General features: G+C 41.2%; 1 protein-coding gene across 2 annotated transcripts in view; it reads left to right on the plus strand.

The window, feature by feature from the left end:
* The window catches only part of pam (peptidylglycine alpha-amidating monooxygenase), an 83646-nt gene that overhangs the window by 40593 nt on the left and 21904 nt on the right, over positions 1–21149 (plus strand). For both annotated transcript variants that reach the window (XM_078271816.1, XM_078271817.1), the window contains exons 9-14: positions 8272–8401; positions 12667–12783; positions 15154–15226; positions 16058–16268; positions 17656–17856; positions 19043–19158. In XM_078271816.1, coding sequence (XP_078127942.1) covers positions 8272–8401; positions 12667–12783; positions 15154–15226; positions 16058–16268; positions 17656–17856; positions 19043–19158 — 848 coding nt within the window. The remainder of the gene's footprint in view (positions 1–8271; positions 8402–12666; positions 12784–15153; positions 15227–16057; positions 16269–17655; positions 17857–19042; positions 19159–21149) is intronic.

Raw genomic sequence — 21149 nt, forward strand, 5'->3', positions numbered from 1 at the left:
GAAGATGCAGCATGTATTCTTTTTAACTTGATCTATACCCATCTTGAGGGTGCAAAGAGCTTTGTGCGGCTGCTTTTTATTGATTTTTCTTCAGCTTTTAGTTGCATCCAACCACATATTTTAGCAGGGACCTTAAAGAGTACTTTTAATATCAATCCTAGTCTTATCTGTTGGCTGATGAACTTTTTAACTGACAGGTCTCAACGCGTGAGAGTGAATAGCATCTTATCCGATGTTCTCTTTTCCTCCACCGGTTCCCCCCAGGGCTGTGTCCTCTCCGCGATCTTATTTATTTTATATACAAATGCATGCCAAAGCCAGCACACCAGGCGTCATATCATTAAGTTCGCTGACGACTCGGTAATAGTGTCGCTGCTGATGCACAACGACCCTGAGTATAGAAAGTCGTCTTTTATGAACATTAATGTGGCAAAAACTAAAGAAATGCTGATCGACTTTAGGAAGAATCCCCCCACCCTCTCTCCCACCCTTATTAACGATCAAGCTATCGAAGTAGTGAAGCAATACAAATACCTCGGTATTATAATAGACGACAAACTCACCTTCGAGCCACAAGTTGACGCTGTCTGTAAAAAATCACACCAACGCATGTTTTTTTATCGTAAACTTCGCAATTTTAATGTCGATAAGACCTTTATGAGGATCTTTTATTGTTCTTTTATTGAAACTATTCTTTCTTTTGCCTTTTGTGAGCTGGTTTGGGTCCCTCACTCTTAAAAACAAAAACATACGCAACTTATGCAATACATAACTAAAGTGTGTGGCAAAATTTCCCACAACTCTCTGACTGACTTAAAATCGCTATATGAGACAAAGACCTTGAAGAAGGCCCAGTCAGTCCTGGCTGATATAAGCCACCCCCTGAACAGATACTTCATGTTGTTGCCGTCTGGCCGCAGATTCTGTCTGCCTAAATGCAGGACAAACACACGCAGAACTCTTTTGTTCCTGCTGCTATAGGGTTTGTTAATAATTCAATGTGAGACGTGGACTTCTGTGTAGTATGTATCTATTTGTGTCCTCTATTGATAGTGTCTGTTGTTTGTATGGCTTATGTGTTGTTTATGTTGCATTCTATTGCTGCACAATGAATTGCTCCTCGGGGATAATAAAGATAATAAAGACCTTGACCTTGACCTTCACAAAAAGACCCTAGGTTGCATTTTGGCGAGAGTTACGCTTTAAGAACACATACTGCTCATCCTATAGTTCTTAATATGGTTAATGTATGGTATGAGGTAAAAGAATATATTAACATATTGGACACTCTTGTCACATTTCAGCCCAATGTGGGGCAATGTTTCATTTAAACCAGGCAAGCTGGATGCACAATTCCAGATATGGGCAAAGATAGGAATAAGTAAAGTAGGTGACCTCTTTAGAGAAAGGATTTTAATGACCTCTGAAGAAATCTCTCCTATGACATTCCAAGGAAATGTGAGGAATGTGAAGAACTTTATTTATTCTATGCAAAACCAATCAGTTGGGTTTCCTGCACTCTCATCCTTAGAAGAAATTATAACAAATAATTCCATTGAGGGGGTTTTGATTTTATCAATATATAACTGGCTTGCATCTGGCTCTAAAGAAATATTGATAGTTAGACTTGAGACATGAGTCTTACACAAAATGTAACTACTAGGGCTGTCAATCGATTAAAAAATGTAATCTAATTAATTACATACTCTGTGATTAATTAATCAAAATTAATCGCATACATAATTAACGGTGCCTGAACCGATACTTTTTAAGAAGGTAAAAAAAAGAAAAAGAAAAGAAAGAAGAAGAAGAAAAAGGGTACTAAACAACAGTTGGTGACATTAAAGAACGGCTTGTTTATTGCTAAGGCCATATGGTCAAAATTAAATGATTTAATAATAATGTATAACAATAACAATAACTTATTTCACTAGTAAATTGCTGTTGAACGACAAAAACAACAACCAGATAGGAAAAGGACATTTACAATAACTTCAAATGCACCACGAGGCTGTAGTTTACCAGTTTCATTGAACGCACCAGCTGTGTTGTTTCTCCGACGGCAGCTGCAGATTGTTACAGCCCGGTGTTGAATCCTCTACAGTAAAACAGTCAAACTTTACACCGTTTAGTGTTAGCTGTCAGCATTTTAACCGTGTTTAATCCAGCTACTAGCTAGCGGTAGGCTAACGTTAGCTGCTGTTGAGTATTGTGTTAATTAGCGTCACATGCAGCGGGGTTTGTGTTTCCTGTAACGTCTGTTTCAGAGCATTAGAGACAAGCGCAGACATATTAGTGGCACCAGATTTTCGTCTGTATGCAAACGTCAATATGGAATGGATTAATCTGCGTTAATTTTTTTAACGCATTATTTTTTCTCAGATTAATTAATCGAAATGAACGCGTTATTCTGACAGCCCTAGTAACTACACGTCGCGGCCACGCACATCGCTCGGCCGTAGCTTGGTAGTGTTGCATTCCCCCCAACTCATTTCCTGGTTCTCCTCCATAAACAACAAGGAATCAAGGAGAGGGCTAAGTTTTCCTGCTACACATTTCCCACCATGGTCAGAAAGCACAGGGGAGACACTTTGCTTCTCTCACTCTGCCTCTAGAGTCACAACTTGCTCCAAAGACAATTGCCGTCACTCTCTCACTTTCTCCCTCGCCACCCAACCCCTCGGCACACATCAACGCACAAGTAAACAAAGAGTTTCGCGATTGACCCTCCGGAAACCACACCCCCCCTAGCGTTCTGGCGGTGAAATGTACCGCGATGCAAAGAAACACGTTCAACCCCGACGCAGAACTCCAAAAGGGTCACGACGCCGTAGGAGCGGCGTGGAGTTTACACACGACCATAAAACGGCCTTAAGATTAACAAGATGGGACTAACATGGTGCAGTATCCAGAGTTGTAGAGTCATGATGAAGGGTGAGCTGAGACTAAAGGCATTTTGTTGATTTATCAGTAAATCTACAATTGCAACCTCACTTATGCACATTAGCTCTTGGTATCGAGTGAAAGAACTAGACTGTGGATACAAGATAGTGAAAACAGCTTACTTCACAAGGTGTGCAAATCCCCGCCAATAGGTCCTAAAACGTCCCATTTAGAGAGTAAATGCCGTGAATATATTCTTTGTAAATCTTTACAATCATTCTGCGAACTAACCAACCTTGTTGTACAAGGTCAGCCTTGTTGTACAATACAAATTTTCTTCAAAACTTGACATTTTCAGCGTGTAATGTTGCTCCAACGTTCGGGTTAATGTTTCCTCAATTCGACCAGAGTTTTTTTTGTTAATAACATGTTTTTATTTATTTTAAATACAACACACAAAACATACAATTTGCAACATGAACATATCACCAGAATTATCTGGTAAATGAACCGTCGTCGATCCAGACTAGATTTTGGGTTATACAGGTTATAGCTGTAAAGCAAATCCTATATTTTTTTAAACAGTTTTGCACATGTAGGCCTTGTAAAAAGTTTTTTATGGTGTTTTTTTTCCATCTGTACAAAAAATGTATTGTCACAGAGTATGCCCACCATTAGGTTTTATCATTTTAATATCTTAGAACATCCTGAATTCTTGCCAAAGAGCATGCAGTATATGAGGTTGAACCAGGGCTAAACTACTTGCTTATTAGTCTTTAAAATTAGTATAAATAATGTCTCCTGTCAACTGAAATTACAATATATACAATAGGTTGTACTATATGTACAATAGCTTGTGCAGTGTCAGCATTAAATTGCATGACATGTCATTTCTGTCCATTCTTCTCTCTGTTGTTTCCTACTGGTTAAAACCTTTCCTACTGTAGAGCTAACTCCTCACTGTTCCAACACAATCTTCCCACTACCTGTTACACATTTACACTAGGCTACACTGTTACACTAGGCTATGTAGTGGAAAATAAATATTTATTGTATTTTATATTTTTGATATCACCGTCCCAATGACATTTCACCAGCCTTCTTTACAACAGCACTACATTTGCCCTATCTAGCAAGACTTTGCCTAAAACCTACAGTTTCCTTGTCCTTTATTTCCACTCTTTCCTGTTCTTCTCTGTCTGTCTATACAGGTGACCCCTATTCACTTATGTCTAAGCTTCTAGACCAGAGCAAGGACGTAGTTCACATTCATAAGTACAAACCCAGCGAGATGCAAAAAGCCCAGGCTGAGTTGGTGGCTCAGATTGATAGCTTAATGCAACATAAACACCAGGGCTCTCCCAGTGACAGACTAGCCTTCCAAACCAGGGAAGATCCTGTTTTAGTGAGGGACAGAGTCCATAAATTCCATCAGCTTGACGCCACGGCCAAGCCGCCAAGAAGCAAGCTGCTAGCTAAAGGACAAGGTGGGTCCTGAATGGTATTTTATTATTGTTATGGATGCTGAAAACACCCCCCTTTTTTCTTTGCATTGTCCAGTATTCTTAAACTGTAACACATACACAGTACACATGTTTAGACATCCTTTCAGTTTTTGCTAAATTGATTGTGCTATGATATGACCTTAAAAGTTATTTAAACCAATTAAAAATAGTGTATGGTATAAAGTATAGTATATATAGTATAGTACACGTTATTGTTAAATCAGGGCTTTACTGTGAGAAAAGTTTGTCCGTGTTTCTTTTTACCCCTGAATGTTGCATCCTGTGTTTCCTCCTCTCTTCTGTCTTCTCCTCATACCTTTTTTCTGTCACTCATGGATATGATACTCATACCCACCCTCATCAATGCAGCCCCTTGCATTTTTGTTAACACACAGTGCTATCTGAATGTGAATCTCTGATAACTCATTCACTCTGCCCCATGGCATGCAGATTTGTTCTGGCTTCAGTGCAGAGGGTTTGCCTGTTTTCAAAGTGCCCTGTAGAGTTTTCCCTGTTGGGGCCAAATCCTTAAAAAAAATGCAGAAAAAGGCTTCTAAACCAAATACTACACAACCAGACATGTTCCAGCAGGAATGTGAGCCGAAACTGGGGAAGAAATTAATAACATCAGCAGCAGCCAAGATTACAGCTTTTCCTAGCATTAGCATGGAGCTACATGTAGTGAACAGTGGATTGCAATGGAATATAGCAGCACTTTATATTGTAAAAAATTGCAGATAAAGGCTTCTTGACCAAATACTCCACAACTGGACATGATCCAGCAGTACAGAAGAGGATTAGGGCTACATGTGAAAATTCTGAGTTCAAAGACAGAATTTTGAGATTAAAGAATTTTGACTGCAAGAATGTGATCCGAAATTTGGAAGAAATTAACATTGGCAGCCAATATTACAACTTTCCCTGGCGTTAGCATGTAGCTACATGTGGCAGAGGGTATGTATAGTAGCAACTTTCTGACGTTTTTGATCCCTTTTGTCCTTTGGAATTCATTTTGGTCGACGCGCTTAAACAAGACTCAGAATCACTCCACTGTTTTCTTTTGTTTGTCACATTTATTTTCCTTTATCACTCAAACTTCAATTTGATATGTTTTCTTCTTTTCCACAACAGTCTTTTCCAGATGGTGTACAAGCATTGACAGCAGAGCGAAAAATAAAAGATATAACAAACACAACTTCAACTCACAATCACGTAACTGTTCTGAGCGGTACATGACGCAGCAGTCAAAAAAACTTATGGCTACAAACCAAAGGCACCCCAACTGAATGACAGCTAGGCTATTATACACCAGCTGATTCAATTACTGCCTTATTCATCTGATTGTCAAAAGGCTGTGACGATATGCCACGCATCAAGATCAATTAACACAAATTGTCAGTTTACACTGAGTCTATGACTAAATATCAATGCACAATTCATCAAAATAAAACTTAATATCGAAATCATAATTTTGGCTCCAACAGTATGTAACGTAAACACTGACTGCAGTAGCCTGCCTGAAGCACATGACCATATATAGAAACCTGGCTTGGTATGACATGATACGAAGCCTAGAGTAGAAAAAAATGTTAAAAACCAGAGCAATCAGAACAGTGGAAACAATTCTTTTTTTCAAATTTACCTCATTATTTGAAACATTGGCCTTGTTTAAAATGAGCATCCAACATTGTAACATTATAGATATTACAGAAAATACAGAAAAGCACAATAGATCTCCTTTAACAATATTCACAACCAAAAATTCCCCTGATTTAAGGTTTACGAAAACAGTTATCAATTCACTGTTAGCTCTTTTTACATGAGACACTTAATGACTTATACTATATACCGCTGAAGCTCCATGAGAAGAAAAACACCAAAGAGTGTAAAATTAATTAGATTCAATAAACATGTAGCAGAGCTTGCTTTAAGTTTATCTCAGTAGTCTACATAGATAACATGGCTTAACAGCAGCAACATTTGACCTTCACAAAATTAACAAACACAGTTCTTAGGCAACGGAATTGTATTTTGCATGTACGATTCCAGCTTACGCAGAGTCTGAACAAAGCGGGAAATATTGCTGAAGAGTGAGCAACAAGACAGACTCCTAAGTGACAGGCTCTAAATCAACCAGCAGGGAACGCTGGGAGCCTCCACCGATTGGCTACAGGTCTCACAATTAGCCTACCCCAGTGTGAATCAAACCGTCCCTTTCTATGCTACTTACAAAATAGCAACTTCAAGCATTTCTTTTTTCCTTTTCTAGCATGGGCTACAATATATAGTCTGTTTAGACTTGCATGTGTCAAAGCAGATTATGTGCATGTGATTGTTGCGCAATGTTTTTATTACAATATATATAGGGTGTGATGGGTCTGTAGTAGAGATCTGCAAGCCCATGGGCCTCTCCACACTGAGTCGATTTGGGCCACACTCTTGCCATCTTTTTTTATAGGCTTGGATCAGGTCGGACTCTGGCTCATTTGATTTCTCTCCTTTCATTGTGCCCATTTACACCTCATTAGGCCACTGTATGAAATATTGTTATTGATTATTTTATAAATACTATACATACACATTTTATTCATATGCATCCACACACATTTTATTCACGTGCGGGCATTACACACATTTTATTCACGTACATTACACCTGACAGTTGAGATAACCATCCAGAGCATCAGGCATTGATTTGAGCATGAGCACACCAGAGAGAGCTTAAAATGATTGGTCAGGCTGAAAAAAAAAATACTTTGTTGGGCTGGGGCCGTGCTAGGGCTGGAGTTTTTTCCCGGTGCAGGGCTCTAGTCTGTAGTGATGGCTCCTGCCTGTTTCCTGACTGTGGACATGTAAAAGTCCTAATTGGCAGGTAGGTTGGCACGCATATTTTTTTTTCTGCAGTCGGGACTGACCATTGTATTCTCTTCCTGTCCTGTTTGGTGGCTCATCCAAACCAGATAGTGATGGATGTGCAACAGACTGAATGATTGCATTGTAAAACTTGAGCTCCTGAGGCAAGTTGAACTTCCTGAGTTGGCACAGGAAGTACATCCTGTACATCCTGCAAGTAGATCTCCACAGTTCTGACTAGGGTGTAACGATTGGACTTTTGATTTAAAGGTCACAATTCAGTTCAATTTTTCGATTAAACTTTTTTTTTCAGCACAGACTTTTTTTTGTCTACCATACACTTGAAGACTGAAAAGACTTTAAAAAGATAACAGCCTGTCTCATATCTAAAGACAACCATCTCACATATAAAGACAATCTGTCATAATGTTGACTTTTTAGTCACAGACTATAAGATTTTGCAAAGACGTTGAATTGAGAAAGTATGCATGCTCGTTTTTTTTAACTATTTCTGCCACTTTTTGTGTGTGCAACACTGTTTGAAAATGTGTGTCATTATCACCATATTTAAAGGATTATTATGACGTGCCACTCTATGACGGCCGGCTTTTTACCCTGCTTGAGAGTTGCTGTTCAAATCAGCTATAAACACTTTTGCTTTCCAAAGAGATGTTAACACAAATCCCGGCCCTTAGACCTCTTATGTACAACTTGTTTTAAAACTCAAATAACAGAAGTCCAAATAGACTGGGATTATCTGGGATTTGGTAGGGGTAGTGCTGTATATGTGGTCTGTCAGTAGAAAACAATTTCAGCACCGGTTCTTGTCATAGATATGCATTCATCTTAACTCATTGCAACATTGTTTTTGAGTGTGCTTATCCATTGTCAACTTGGGGTTCAACTTGAACTAGAGATACAGACACTAAAACAAAACAGATCTATGTAAAGCCCTTTTTTAGCAACAGTTACAGAATGTCACTGATAACCTGTGTGTGTGTGTGTGTGTGTGTGTGTGTGTGTGTGGTAGACTACCATTTGGAGCAAGTCTCAGCGTGGCCTCAGAGTTCTCTCCAGCTGGGTCAGGTGTCAGGACTTACCCTTGACTCAGACTCTAACTTGGTCATTTTCCACAGAGGTGACCACCACTGGGGGGCAGAGTAAGTCTCTTTCACTCAATATTCATTTTCTGTTGATACAGGGTTTCTGCCAGTCCTTGAAATTGAAAAATCCTAATGTACAATGTTTTAAATGCAATGTAACATCTTTCAGTTGTCTATCAGATGAAATACAATCCATCACCGACAGACAGCACAGATCTGGTTTGAACTACAGCCCACATTTCGTTTTTAGGCTTGTTGTCCATAAAGGGCCAATGTATCTAAATATTTTTACAGATAATGGCTGGTGATCTTGCCAGGGCATATGGACAAAAATGACTTCAATAATAGGATCTTATTGTTGAAATGGAAAAGGGCTACTCCATGCAGATTGAAAGTGTCTCTCATAATTTATTTCCATATTGTCTCTGCCACTGTGCTGCCATTTGCAGCTGGTATTATTAGGCTTTTTTTAATCATATAACCAAAATAAAAAACAACCAAAGTGTTAGTTAAGAGAAAAACGAAGGAACGTTATGCTCTCATAACCCTAGTTCTATAAGCACAGACGAAGTCCTCTACTGGACTCTATGTGTTATCCTTTTCAATCCCAAGTACGCGTTCACTCACTGAAACTTTGCAAGGGTCAAAGTACAAGCAAGGGCACCCCGCACACCACATCCTCCAAGTCATCAAGGAGCAGGGGAGCATGTAGGTGTATCACGCCCAGAGGGGGGCCAGATGTGACACAACTGGCACACACCAATCCCTTTTCCCCAGTCCCGTGTCGATCCAGCGAGCACAGACTCTGAAAAGCCCACAGACCACCGAAAATGGCCACGACACTTGTGGACTGCACATGAACCACAGCGGGAGGGTCTCTTTCAGCCTACCTGTAGGCTGTGGAGATGCACTCAAATAGCCAACCTGCAAGGCACTTCTTGGATAAGGCTTTACCGACCACACCATCCCAGAAGCACACAAACTTACTTGCTTTTGATTGGGGCTGGGCATTCCACAAAACATGTCAATGCACAAACCGGATAGAGCAGATGCAATTTGCCTCTCTGACCCCCGCATGAGGTGGACGACAAAAAGCATCCAACTGAATAACCCTCAATGTAAACAAGCTCCTTAAGTTCTGGGGAAAAAGGAGGATTCGGTGTGAGAGTAGCCGCGCTGCGGCCACCACTGAGCAACAAGCAACCGGTGTATACCGACAGGGCGGTCAGTTCATTCACTCTCTTAGCCGAAGCCATTGCAAGCAGAAAGGCTGTCCTGAGCGACGGCGCTTTGGGAGAGGAACGCTCCAGAGGCTTGAAGGGATCCCTCACCAAAGCCTCAAGCACCAATGGCAGTTCCCATTGCTGGGCGAAGACACGGACAACTGGGCGTCGTCTCCCAACCCCCTGCAAAAACTGCCTTACAAGAGGGTGGCCAAAGTCTGGTCTGTAGCTTAAACCCTCGTGGCAGGAACAGATGGCAGCTGCATGCACTTTTATAGCGGCATGAGACAGCCCTCTATCCATCAAGCACTGCAAAAAAGAGAAATAGAGCCAACAGCACAAGACAAAGGATCTAGCCTCTTCTACATGCACCACCGTTGGAGCCCCAGCCACTTGTAACAGGCAGTGGTGGGTCCTGCTCTCGCTGCCTGGATAGTCTGCACAACCTGTACAGACAGTCCAGCCCTCCTCAGCCTGTCCCTCTCAGGAGCCAGGCCTGGAGAGGTTGGCCCAGAGTGGGTAGCGTGCCTATTAGGGATGTAACGATGCATTGGTAATCGGTTAAAAATCGATTTAAATGTGTAAAGTTTACAAACGGTTGAGATAAGAAATGAATCGCGATGCAACAGCCTTGTGTGTGACGCTAGTTAACATACAGCAGGTAAAGTTAGCCTACCATCAGCGAGTAACGTTAGCTGGCTTAAACCAGTTAAATGCTGACAGCTAAACGGTGTAAATTGTGACTGTATTTAACTGGAATGGATTGCAGCACCGGGACGTACAACAGTCTGCAGCTAAAGACACAGAGGAGACACGCTGCGCTTTCAGGATGTCGAATAAACAACAAGGAGTGTTGCGTTTGGGTCTGGCTCCGTAAGCTTGTGTTAGATTTATTGTTGTTGTAAAATACCCTTCTGCCATCTAGTGTTTCTACATTTTGTGATTTAACAGCAAATGACAGTTGTTATAAGTTATCGTTATTACATTTTAAGTAATTTAAATGTAACCGTATGGCCTTAGCAATAAACAAGAATATCTTTAATTTTTTATAAATTTTTAGTTCAAGATAAAATACTATTTCAATTGCACATTTAATAAGAGGACACATCTGCTGTTTTGCACAGTTTATATTAATAAAGGGATATATTTCAGTCATGTCATTCTGTAAAAAAAAAAATCGTGAGAAAATTGTATCATGAACTTAAAATCGTGAATCGTATCGAAACGTGGTTTTAGTGTATCGTTACATCCCTAAGCGCCTATCGCACCCGCCTCCTGAGACAAGTCCCAAGAATTTGAGTCATTTCTGCGTACCATGGTGCTGTATGATGACCCGGGGCCATCAGGGCGGAAAAGTGTAAAGCAGCCTTCATGGCCTTGTTGTTTGCGTGTGCAACGTGTGACTGTCCCGTGGTGTTAGGGAGAACCACAGCGGGCAGTGGGTGTTCCCCCTATTGGTGAACAAATCCACTTCCGCCTTTCGAAAGTCCAAATCTGCTTCACTTGTCTGGCAGGGGTCCGTGAACACCGCGATGTATGAGGTCACTTGGGGTCCCCTTTAACAGGGGTTGTGAAGACCCCCAGTATCGCTCTGATCGGTCTGAAATATAGGACCCTTTCTATCTGTCGTGCATGGGGATGACAGACACTGCCTTCATCTGTAGCAGGTCCTGGATCTCCCCCGAGAGGAAATCCACCTCCTCCTGAGAGAGACTAGCCCAGTCTCAGCGTCCTGTTCACCCACTCCGTGGGTCTGTGCTTCTCGTAAACTGTGTCAGGGGACGAGCGGGCAGCTGCGGAGCGGCAGCTAATAAGCTGTGATATCCCCTCTCGGCCCTCTCTGGTGTTAAACCTTCCATAAATGGAAGATTGGCCGGCAAGGAAAACAACAAAATTCACGTGTTTCTTTGTTTTACTTTGGTCAGACACAGAGAGAGAGAGAGAGAGAGAGAGAGAGAGAGAGAGAGAGAGAGAGGGGTCCATGACAACATCATCACCGTCCCCTCCCCTTCTGAGAGGAAATGTCCTGGGAGGGTAGATTCACCTCCCTGACGCCCATAGACTGAGGAGGAATGCTGCAGAACTGGCAGACACAGAAATGGCCAGGCTGGTGATAAGGTCCCTGAACACAACGGAGGAGTATGCTGCAGAACTGGAGAGAGTATCCCAGTCTCAGTTTCCTGTCCATCCAATCAGTTGACCCACCGTTGCTCCGCTACTCGCCATAACGCTGTGTTAGTAGACGTGACTAATCCCTCTTATCTGTGAGGGAAAATAGACATGTGTAAACCCCCTTCACTCTGAGTAGAGCCAGTGAAAGTTTGTGTTGATCCCTGTCGGAGACGAATGCAACCAGGCTTTACACCGCTCAGTAGGACGGCAGTTTGCTCGTGCCGTTCCAGGACTACACACGGAAGCAGCGGCGCCAGAGCGGGGTTAGATATGTTACTCAAAGCCGCTATACCAAGGGAGATGTGCTTACTAACAACATCACGCCGAGTATAGGTCTCATGAGTGGACACAGTGCTTGTGTGTGACAGTGCTTCACATGCATTGCAGGGGGAGAGGGTGGGGGCGTCTCGCGGAGATGCCAACGAAACACCCAACACAAGGTACAGCAGCTGCAGGCCAGTTGCACTCTCTCCAGTGCCTCTTTGTCATGCAGCAACGGCGGCAGGGGCCAAACAATGATCTATGAACAAACAAAATAAACAAGAATTAACTTTGGATAGTCTTAGTTTAATGTGATTTAACAGGAGTTAATGCCGTGAGCACAGTGTTGAGATTTATAACGTAATTTTCTGTATGGATCACAGTCATATCTCATATCTTAATAGTTATTTCATCTAAATTATCATGTTATGTAGTCATTTTCAATAAATAGTTCATAAACCGTAAAAATGTTTGACTAGTTTATTAGCCTACTGAACCCAGTCATCACACGCCGTGCATCCTGCGCTACCCACCAACACAAGTAAATTCTCAACCTGTGGGAAACATTGTTAGTGAACTAACTAAAAATGTAGTATGGAAAAATCACTACACTCTCTCTCTTTCTCTTTTTGTGTGGAACTACAAACAAAATGTTTGTTTTTTCAGCTCTTTTAACAGCCAGGCTAGATATCAGCAGAGATCCATAGGTCCAATTCAGCAGTCCACGATTTTGGTTGTGGACCCTGCCAAAGGCAACATCTTGAAGGCTTCTGGCAGAGACATGTAAGTTATATTGTGCTTTAATTTAAGATGTCTTTGTTCTGAACATGGCAAAATTTCTGCCGCCACAGTATCAGAAATAGGGCATACACAGGCGGCCAGATAGCTCTGTTAGTAGAGTGGGCGCCCATATATAGAGGTTTACTCCTCGACGCAGCGGGCCGACTCCGACCTGCGGCCCTTTGCTGCATGTCATTCCCCCCCTCTCTCCCCTTTCATGTCTTCAGCTGTCCTATCAAAAATAAAGGCCGAAAATGCCCTAAAAGAAAATCTTTAAAAAAAAGAAGAAATAGGGCAGACACACAACAGGGTTTCCGCTATGTACATGTAGCAGCGGTGCACCGCCGCTCCTTCAGCTGTTTATGAAAAGTCATAAAGTCGTAATTACGTGACTCTGCAGAGCTGTCTGCTCTACTGAACTCAAGCGAAGTGTCATCCCCTCTCTATCCCCTTTAGGGTGAGCAACTGGAACAGTCACAGGACGTCATCACTCGCAAAGTCATGGCTACCAAATAAACAACAGGGCGAGTACACTTGTCACTCAATCTTAGGCAAAGTAACAAACAGCAACGAAAGCCGTGACATGAAATACGCACTCACGCGGGTCCTGTGAAATATGACAGCTACAGTTTATTGGAAAATAGCATTGTGGACACTGAATTTGATGAATTTACTGTTTATCAGACCCCAGATGAGACAAGAAGCTAACGTTAGCGGACGCTGCGGTCCCTCTGCCTTTGACTCCCCGCTGCAGGAGACGCTGTATTCCTCCGACACGCTGTATTAACGTTACTGTTTTAACGTTACTGTTTTAAAACCGTTTTCCAGGTTAGTGGGGGTGCATACCGCTCAAAACCAACATGAAAAACGTAGCTAGTAATGTTCACTCAGCGTTTTGTTTTGTTAAACTGTGTGTAAAATGAGCGGTGACGTTAAATCACCAGTTTCAGGTAACAACACCCTAGGGTACCGTCTATTTGCTGGATGGTTTCAAGGTAACGGTCGGTAGCTAACATTAGCAGATAAGCCCGTTGACAGCAATGTTATTGTTCATATTTTGGCGTTTCTGACCGTAGTAGTGGTCATAGTGACTGAAAGTGTGATGTGAGATGCTAAAAAGAAACTACACGCTGTTTTCAGGTAACGTCACTTTTTGACCCCCGCTGCTGAAAACAATTCTAGAGGTAACACTGCACTGTTAGTCTCGTTTGCTGTTACAGGTCATTTGTGATCATCAGATGAAAAAATACACAGTTTCAGAAACATTTAAAAGTTACATATAGTCACTTATAGGTGCTCTAAGCGATGTTGGGTGACGACACTTTTTGTTGACGTTCGAAGTATTTTCAAACAAAACGAGGCTAGCTCACCCCTCCCTTCTCCTCATCCCTTCCTCTCTCCCTCCCTTCCGTGCTTCCGCGCGCTAACCCCCCCCCCAACCCCCAAACCCTTCTTGTCGGTTATTGGCTGGAACGCTGGAAGACTGTTTGTTATGTTTCGTGGTGCAGGTTGGCACAGTTTGTTTTTGTTGGCATTTGTGGAGCCTGGGCCGCCTACAGAGACCGCGTTTATTTTTACAGCGTGTTCAGGGGACAGGCAGCTGCGGATAGTGAGGAGATGTTTGCTGTATGTGACAAAAAATGTTGTAGCTTAAAAAACGCATGATATCATTTAGAGCACCTTTAAGATAACTTTTATATTTTCTCCAAAACTTCACCAGGTTACAGGACCTTCTCTCAGTCTCATCTCAAACAAAGTAAAAAAAAAAGTGCTACATGCTAGTGGACAGAGCTTTTTTGTACAAATAAAGTCCAATTGAAAATGAGTTATACTTTATATAACACGTTTTACTTTCGCAAAAGAAAACCGGATCTATATAGCAATACCCCTAATTCTATACTGTGTATGTAGGCCTATTATAGAGAGAATATTAAGTCCCAGTCCTGCGGCGAGCAGTGCCCTCCTGCCTGCCCCACACCTACTGAGAGGGAGAGACCACGCTCTGTGGCAGAAGAGCCAGTCACTGCGATTTCTGAGCAGCATGCATAGGAATGGATTGTAATATATTCAAATATATTTCTCAATTTTTCCTGATGGTCTGAATAAGAATTTGCTAAATTTTCACTAGTCACTTTTTAGAAATAAAGTTGCTTATAGGATCTAAAAAGTCGCTCAATCTAGCAAGAAAGTCACCTGTGTGACTATGACAATACTGTCTGTGCCGCTGTGCCCGCGACGCGAACCACCAATATGTAAATTTGACCGGCACAGAATCAGCTATATCTGAAAGCAGAAAATCTGCAGATTCTGGTCACCAGCCAATTGATCGGTGCATCTCTAGTCTTGCAGTGATTCATATCTTTGACGTTGCAGGTTTTATTTGCCCCATGGAATAACTACTGACAAGAAGAATAATTACTGGGTCACTGATGTGGCTCTTCATCAGGTAAGCTGCAGGTAGTATTCTCGTTTAATAACTAGCTCTATAAAATCCACTTCCGCAGCCAGTTATTGATTACTTATGAGTTTTATTGAACATGAAATGTGCAGCTTTCTTAAGAATATTAAATCACAAGTAACCAATGCTTTTTAAAAACAAAACATATTTACAGTGTAGCATATATAGTACGTATAGCATAGCAGTTACATCATGTGAATGAATTCAAGTGTGAGTAATATTTTGGGAAGTTTATTTGAGTGAAAACTCTGGTCAATATGTGACATCTAAAAGTATATTTCGTCAACAAAAAATTATCTGTTAATGGTTTAACTAGTCATTTTCACTTTATTTGTAAATTATTTGTAAATGATCCAATACACAGATCAAATCTATGAATACATAATGATTTAGGACCAATGAAGAGTGGCCCTTGTGGTGGAAATTCTATACATACGTGAGTTCTGAAATAAAGCTTCAGTCAACAAAGTCTTTTAAGTCTTTATTCTTTGCGCAAAGAAGGTTTAGAAAATCAGGAGAGTCTGAGGGAATGAATAAAGACTCAAAAGAATCACTCGCTTATTAACCTTCTTGAAGGGAGGGGATGAATTATTATCCCTCATCAGCTCTCTCCAAGGCCAAGAAGCAACAGGCAGGGAGAGAGACAGTTTGAACCAGTTCTGTAGCTGGCTATCAGAAGAAATGTAACACTTAGAAGTTCAGGGTCAGCACATCATGACATTTTAAACATTTACTGTATATACAAGGTGAACACTGTGAGAGATTAAGCAATAAAACAAGTCAGTAATTTACCATTACACCCTTCTGCACACTCATCAGGTGTTAAAAGTGAGCAGTGACGGCAGAGACAGAATGTTGCTGGCACTGGGAGAGGCTTTCATACCAGGAAGTGACAACAACCACTTCTGCCAGCCTACTGATGTGGCTGTAGATACTGAGACTGGAAACATATTTGTGTCTGATGGCTACTGCAATGCCAGAATACTGAAATTCTCTGCTGATGGCAAATACCTGTCTGAGTGGGGTGCAGGTAGGAATCTGACTCTACACACGCACAAACACTCTTGAATTTTTTTAAAGCAGGTCTTGTTAGATAAAGGCCCCTTTTTTATAGTTTTTATTATACAAACATTCAGTTTCATTTCCAGTAAGCTAACCAATGAAAATGACAAGCATTCTGCATGTGGAGAGCATGTTATGTTACAAATGTTATTTCACTCTCTTATGTCCAGTTTTTCCTCTTTCTGTATACATTTTAAACACCCCTGTGTAGGATTTGAAAATGAATTAATGTAATACATAAACTCCATCAATTAAATACGACCAGGCTATACAATAAAATTAAAGTGACAATGGCATTTATTTTAATTTTACAAAAACATGTATAACGTAATATAAATAAACAATTAGAAACTGTTCCCTGTCACCCCCCAGAATCAAACAACACACACCTCTCTCTCTCTCTGGCTTGGGGTTTTTCTATTGGCTGAGCCAAACCATGCCGTGCTGGTTTGCATTTCCATTATTAGTATCAGGGCTACGAGCCGCGTCCGAGACGGACCTTCTCGTAGGGTCTTTCCATACACATGTGCTGGCTTGGCTTGGCTCAGTTCTGCTCAACTTGGCTCGCCGCATCAGCCCAGCACAACAGGGATTTGCATTTTCTTTACAACAGGGCCACCCACTTGACGGTGTCTTAAGTGCCAGTACTTTTGTATCTACCACTGAATCTCTGTGGTTTAAAGTTTCTTTCCCTGTTTGTACTTTTAGATATCTATCTATGTATCTTATTTTACTAAGCAATATTACACAAGAGGGTGTGCTTCACTTTAGTGTTACTGACCTCTGCACTGGCTGCATCATGCTTTTGTTTCAAATCGTTTCCCAAACGAATAATACCACACATAGAAACATAAAACTGCATTACTAGCTCAATCTTCTTGTAACTAAACTATATCTGCTGAATTTTTTTTTTCCATGCATACTATGTCCATAAACTGTAGGCTATTTTTTTTTATAAATCGCTATGTCACCGACTCACCAGCACTGAAGACTCACCACCAAGTGGGTGGCCCTGTTGTGATGGAAATGCAAATCCCTGCCATGCTGGGCTAACGCGGCGAGCCAATCCAAGGAGCACGTGTATGGAAAAACTCTCTCTCTCTCTCTCTCTCACAAACACACACACACTAACCACAGCCCAAAAAGCCCAAGGTACTGTAACTAAAAACAATCATTGGAAAAGACAATATGACTTTTATAAGGTGTTATTTGGCTGCTAACATTGTTGTTTTCTTTATAGAGGAACTTTTTTAATAACGCTATCATTCAGTAGGTTTACACACCACCAACACCAATGCACCAGTGGACACCATTTCCACATATTCAGCCATCTTGCCTTATTTTTCTGACTAAAGGCTCGTCAGACAGAAGGCACATACCGTTCCGGATCCCCCACAGCCTGGTGTTTCTTCCTGACAGACAGGAAGTTTGTGTGGCTGACAGGGAGAACGGACGTATCCAGTGCTTCATAGCCAAAACTGGAGAATTTGTCAAGGAAATAAAGAAAGAGGAGTTTGGAGGGGAGGTGTTTGCCCTAACCTACAGCCCTGCTGGAGGTGAGTACTGACTGACCTGGCTAGGGACATCGATCATGTCATCCCCTTGTCCCTCGCTTTATTTTCCTGTTACTCAGTTCTAATGCCAAACTGTGATTATAGAACTTTGTCAAAGTTGTGTTTATATTCCTACAAGCAAAATCGACATGCATCGGCTGGACATCAAAATTTGCTGATTGGCTCGGCAAATAAGGGGGCATGCGGCGATGGCAGTAGCCGATGTTTACTTATTTTGCGCTGCCTTGTGTTAATTGGTCTGACTCATACAACAGTAGCCTACCCAGCTTAAAAAAAGAATTTTCGTTATTTTAACAATAACCTGAAAGCTAAAAACGGAGAGGTGACCTGGAGGCCAAGAAAGCACAAACCGACAGAGCGACTCAACCCATGTTAACCACAGGATTCGAAAAAAGTGAAATCTCAGCGAACAGCGTAGCTTACCGGCTGGTAGCATGCAGCTAAAGACACAGGGTAGTGTTAGCTTACCGGTAGCCTGCAACTTGACTATTCCAAACACCACGGCCACTGCCGGAGTCCGACATGACGGAGAAACAACATAAAATCCTCCTGCTTCAATGAAATCACCGGTGTGACAACATTTTGCCTTCCCTGTTAGTAAGTTATGTAAACAAACAACGAAGCATGTCTGCTATGACGGGCCTCCATGGTGCCTTCAGACTCGCTAATGGTGGGGACAGTTAGTGTGATGAAAATGGTTTCATATTTTTTCTATAATGAGATTTATTTGTTTACCTGGCGCAAAAGAAAACAAACATTGGCATTGGAATCGACATCAGCCAAATGGAAATTCTACTCATCGGAATCGGCTGAGATATTTGCAATTGGTGCATTCCTATTATTTTCCTTTTCAATCCCACTTCAGTCCTAATAAAATTTAAAAGGGAAATCAATTTACTTTCATGGTTAGTACAATGTCTTTCATGGGATGTCAAAATTAAGTCATTGGGGTTATCTTGGCCTGGGCTCAGACACAAACAGAAAGTGTGTGTTACAAACTGGAGGTGTAACATATGTAAAGGGTAAAAGTCAGGATGTATTAGCTAAAAATGCTAGTATATGCTTTTAATAAATGATTCAAGGATTCCCTGACTGTGTGTGTGTGTGTGTGTGTGTGTGTGTGTGTGTGTGTGTGTGTGTGTGTGTGTGTGTGCGTGCACGCATAAAGATGGCTTGATTTTTGCAGTAAATGGGGAATCTCCATATCGCTCAGCTCCACTAAGAGGTTTTGTAATAGATTATTCAACCATGGACATATTGGATACCTTCAACCCAGAGAAAAAGGTAATCACTCACATACACACACACATACATAGATTCTCATTCACACACATAGACACACTCATTTCTATGTATACTATACTGAAACATTGGTGAAGGCTTTGTATCATTAAAGATAGAAACTTATGAGCCCCTACTCATTCGAATTATTTGTAGATTGTGACATGCAACAAAGGTCCTCAGCTAGAAGTGAACCTGGGAAGTTGCAATTAAATTGTACGCTTCTTAGCCCAGGTGCCCACCAGAATACCTATACATTCACATCTAGGGGCAATTTAGAGTTGCCAGTTATGATTGATTGATTCTATGCAGCTGTGTATCCTGCTCATCCATTCACAATGCAGAATTGAGCCAGGGACATTGTTATAGATACAATTACAGTTATTGAAATTATTTGACTACAAACTGTATCTCATAGTGAGTATAGAGAGTATAGAGCTGAACTGCATTTTCATTGTTTTCACAGCCTAAGTTATAAATACAGCAGAAGTCTATTCAAGATTCTAGAATTAATATAGTAGAAAGCTTAAATATTCACTTGCAAATTAAGTTCTGAATGGATTATTCTGGTGGATAAGGAAATTATATCAGATATTTACATTAAGTTTGTTAAAGCATTTGGCAAGTTTTGTGAACAGCACATATTATACTCAGACATTTTTGTTGTCACTGCGCCCTCATATTTTGGCATATTTCCAAAAGTTTTACACCAAAACCACCAAATCATTCTCAATCATTTTGAAGGACATTTTGCTCGAGGAGCAAGGAGGCTCCCCGGAGGAGCTATAATCGAGAAAACACTGATGAATCCTCTGCAGAAGTCTTTTTACCCGTGGCATGTAAACAGAGAGGCGTGATGGAGAGAGAGAGGAAAATCCACTGATCGGGCCGTCGGATCATATAAATTAACATTCTGATTAATAGCGGGTGGGCGAAATAATACATTAACGAGGAAAATATTAACGTTTTCTAAAATATAAACATAGTAGCTTAACTTTATAAGGATTATTTCTAGTACTGTTTCTTTTTTTGTTGCTAAAATGCCCGACGATATTAGCTGCAGTGACATTACTGCACGCATGGAAACGTTTACAAACAGCCTCTATCATTTTAGGTAAATTATAGAAAACACTCATACTTACAATAAATCATTTAAAAAGCAGCGTAGCCTACAGGGACTATAGAGGGGCAGTTAATGTCCATGGGTCTCTGTATCAGAGAAAATATTTAATTCAGGGTGGATGATTTTAAGCCTACATGCGGATTCGGATGAGCCGATCTACGCATCAACAATAGATAGATAGTGTTTGTGTGTAGGCTATATGATATACTAGGCCTATATATTTGTATAGCCTAGTTCTTTTCATACAAATATTTGTAGTGTTAAAATAGCCTATACCGGTGTGTGTGTGTGTGTGTGTTAAATACAACAAATAAAAATGTACGACATCTGTACAGTCTTATTACATATGCCACGTTGTGAATTGAATTCAAAGTAAATATAGAAGTTCCCATTAACACTGATCTGAGAGTTTTAAGTTTACTCTTAAATGTGGTCACGGTGTCTGCCCCCCGAACCCAGACTGGGAGCTGGTTCCACAGGAGAGGAGCCTGATAGCTAAAGGCTCTGGCTCCCATTCTACTTTAAGAGACTCTAGGAACCACAAGTAACTCTGCATTCTGGGAGCGCAGTGCTCTAGTCGGACAATAAGGTACTATGAGGTCTTCAAGAAATTTTGGTGCTTGACCATTTAGAGCTTTGTAGGTCAGGAAACAGGATGTGCCTAATTTTGGCAATGTTACGCAGTTGAAAAAAGGCTGTTGTTGAGGTTTGTTTAAGTGGGCGTTAAAGGATATATCCTGATCAAAAATAACTCTTAGATTTCTGACAGTAGTGCTGGAGGCCAGGGCAATGCCATCCAAAGTAGCTATATCTTTAGATAATGAGGTTCGGAGGTGTTTAGGGCCCAGCACAATAACCTCGGTTTTGTCTG

This window comes from Sander vitreus, chromosome 16 (assembly GCF_031162955.1).
Source record: "Sander vitreus isolate 19-12246 chromosome 16, sanVit1, whole genome shotgun sequence".
Lineage (NCBI taxonomy): Eukaryota > Metazoa > Chordata > Actinopteri > Perciformes > Percidae > Sander > Sander vitreus.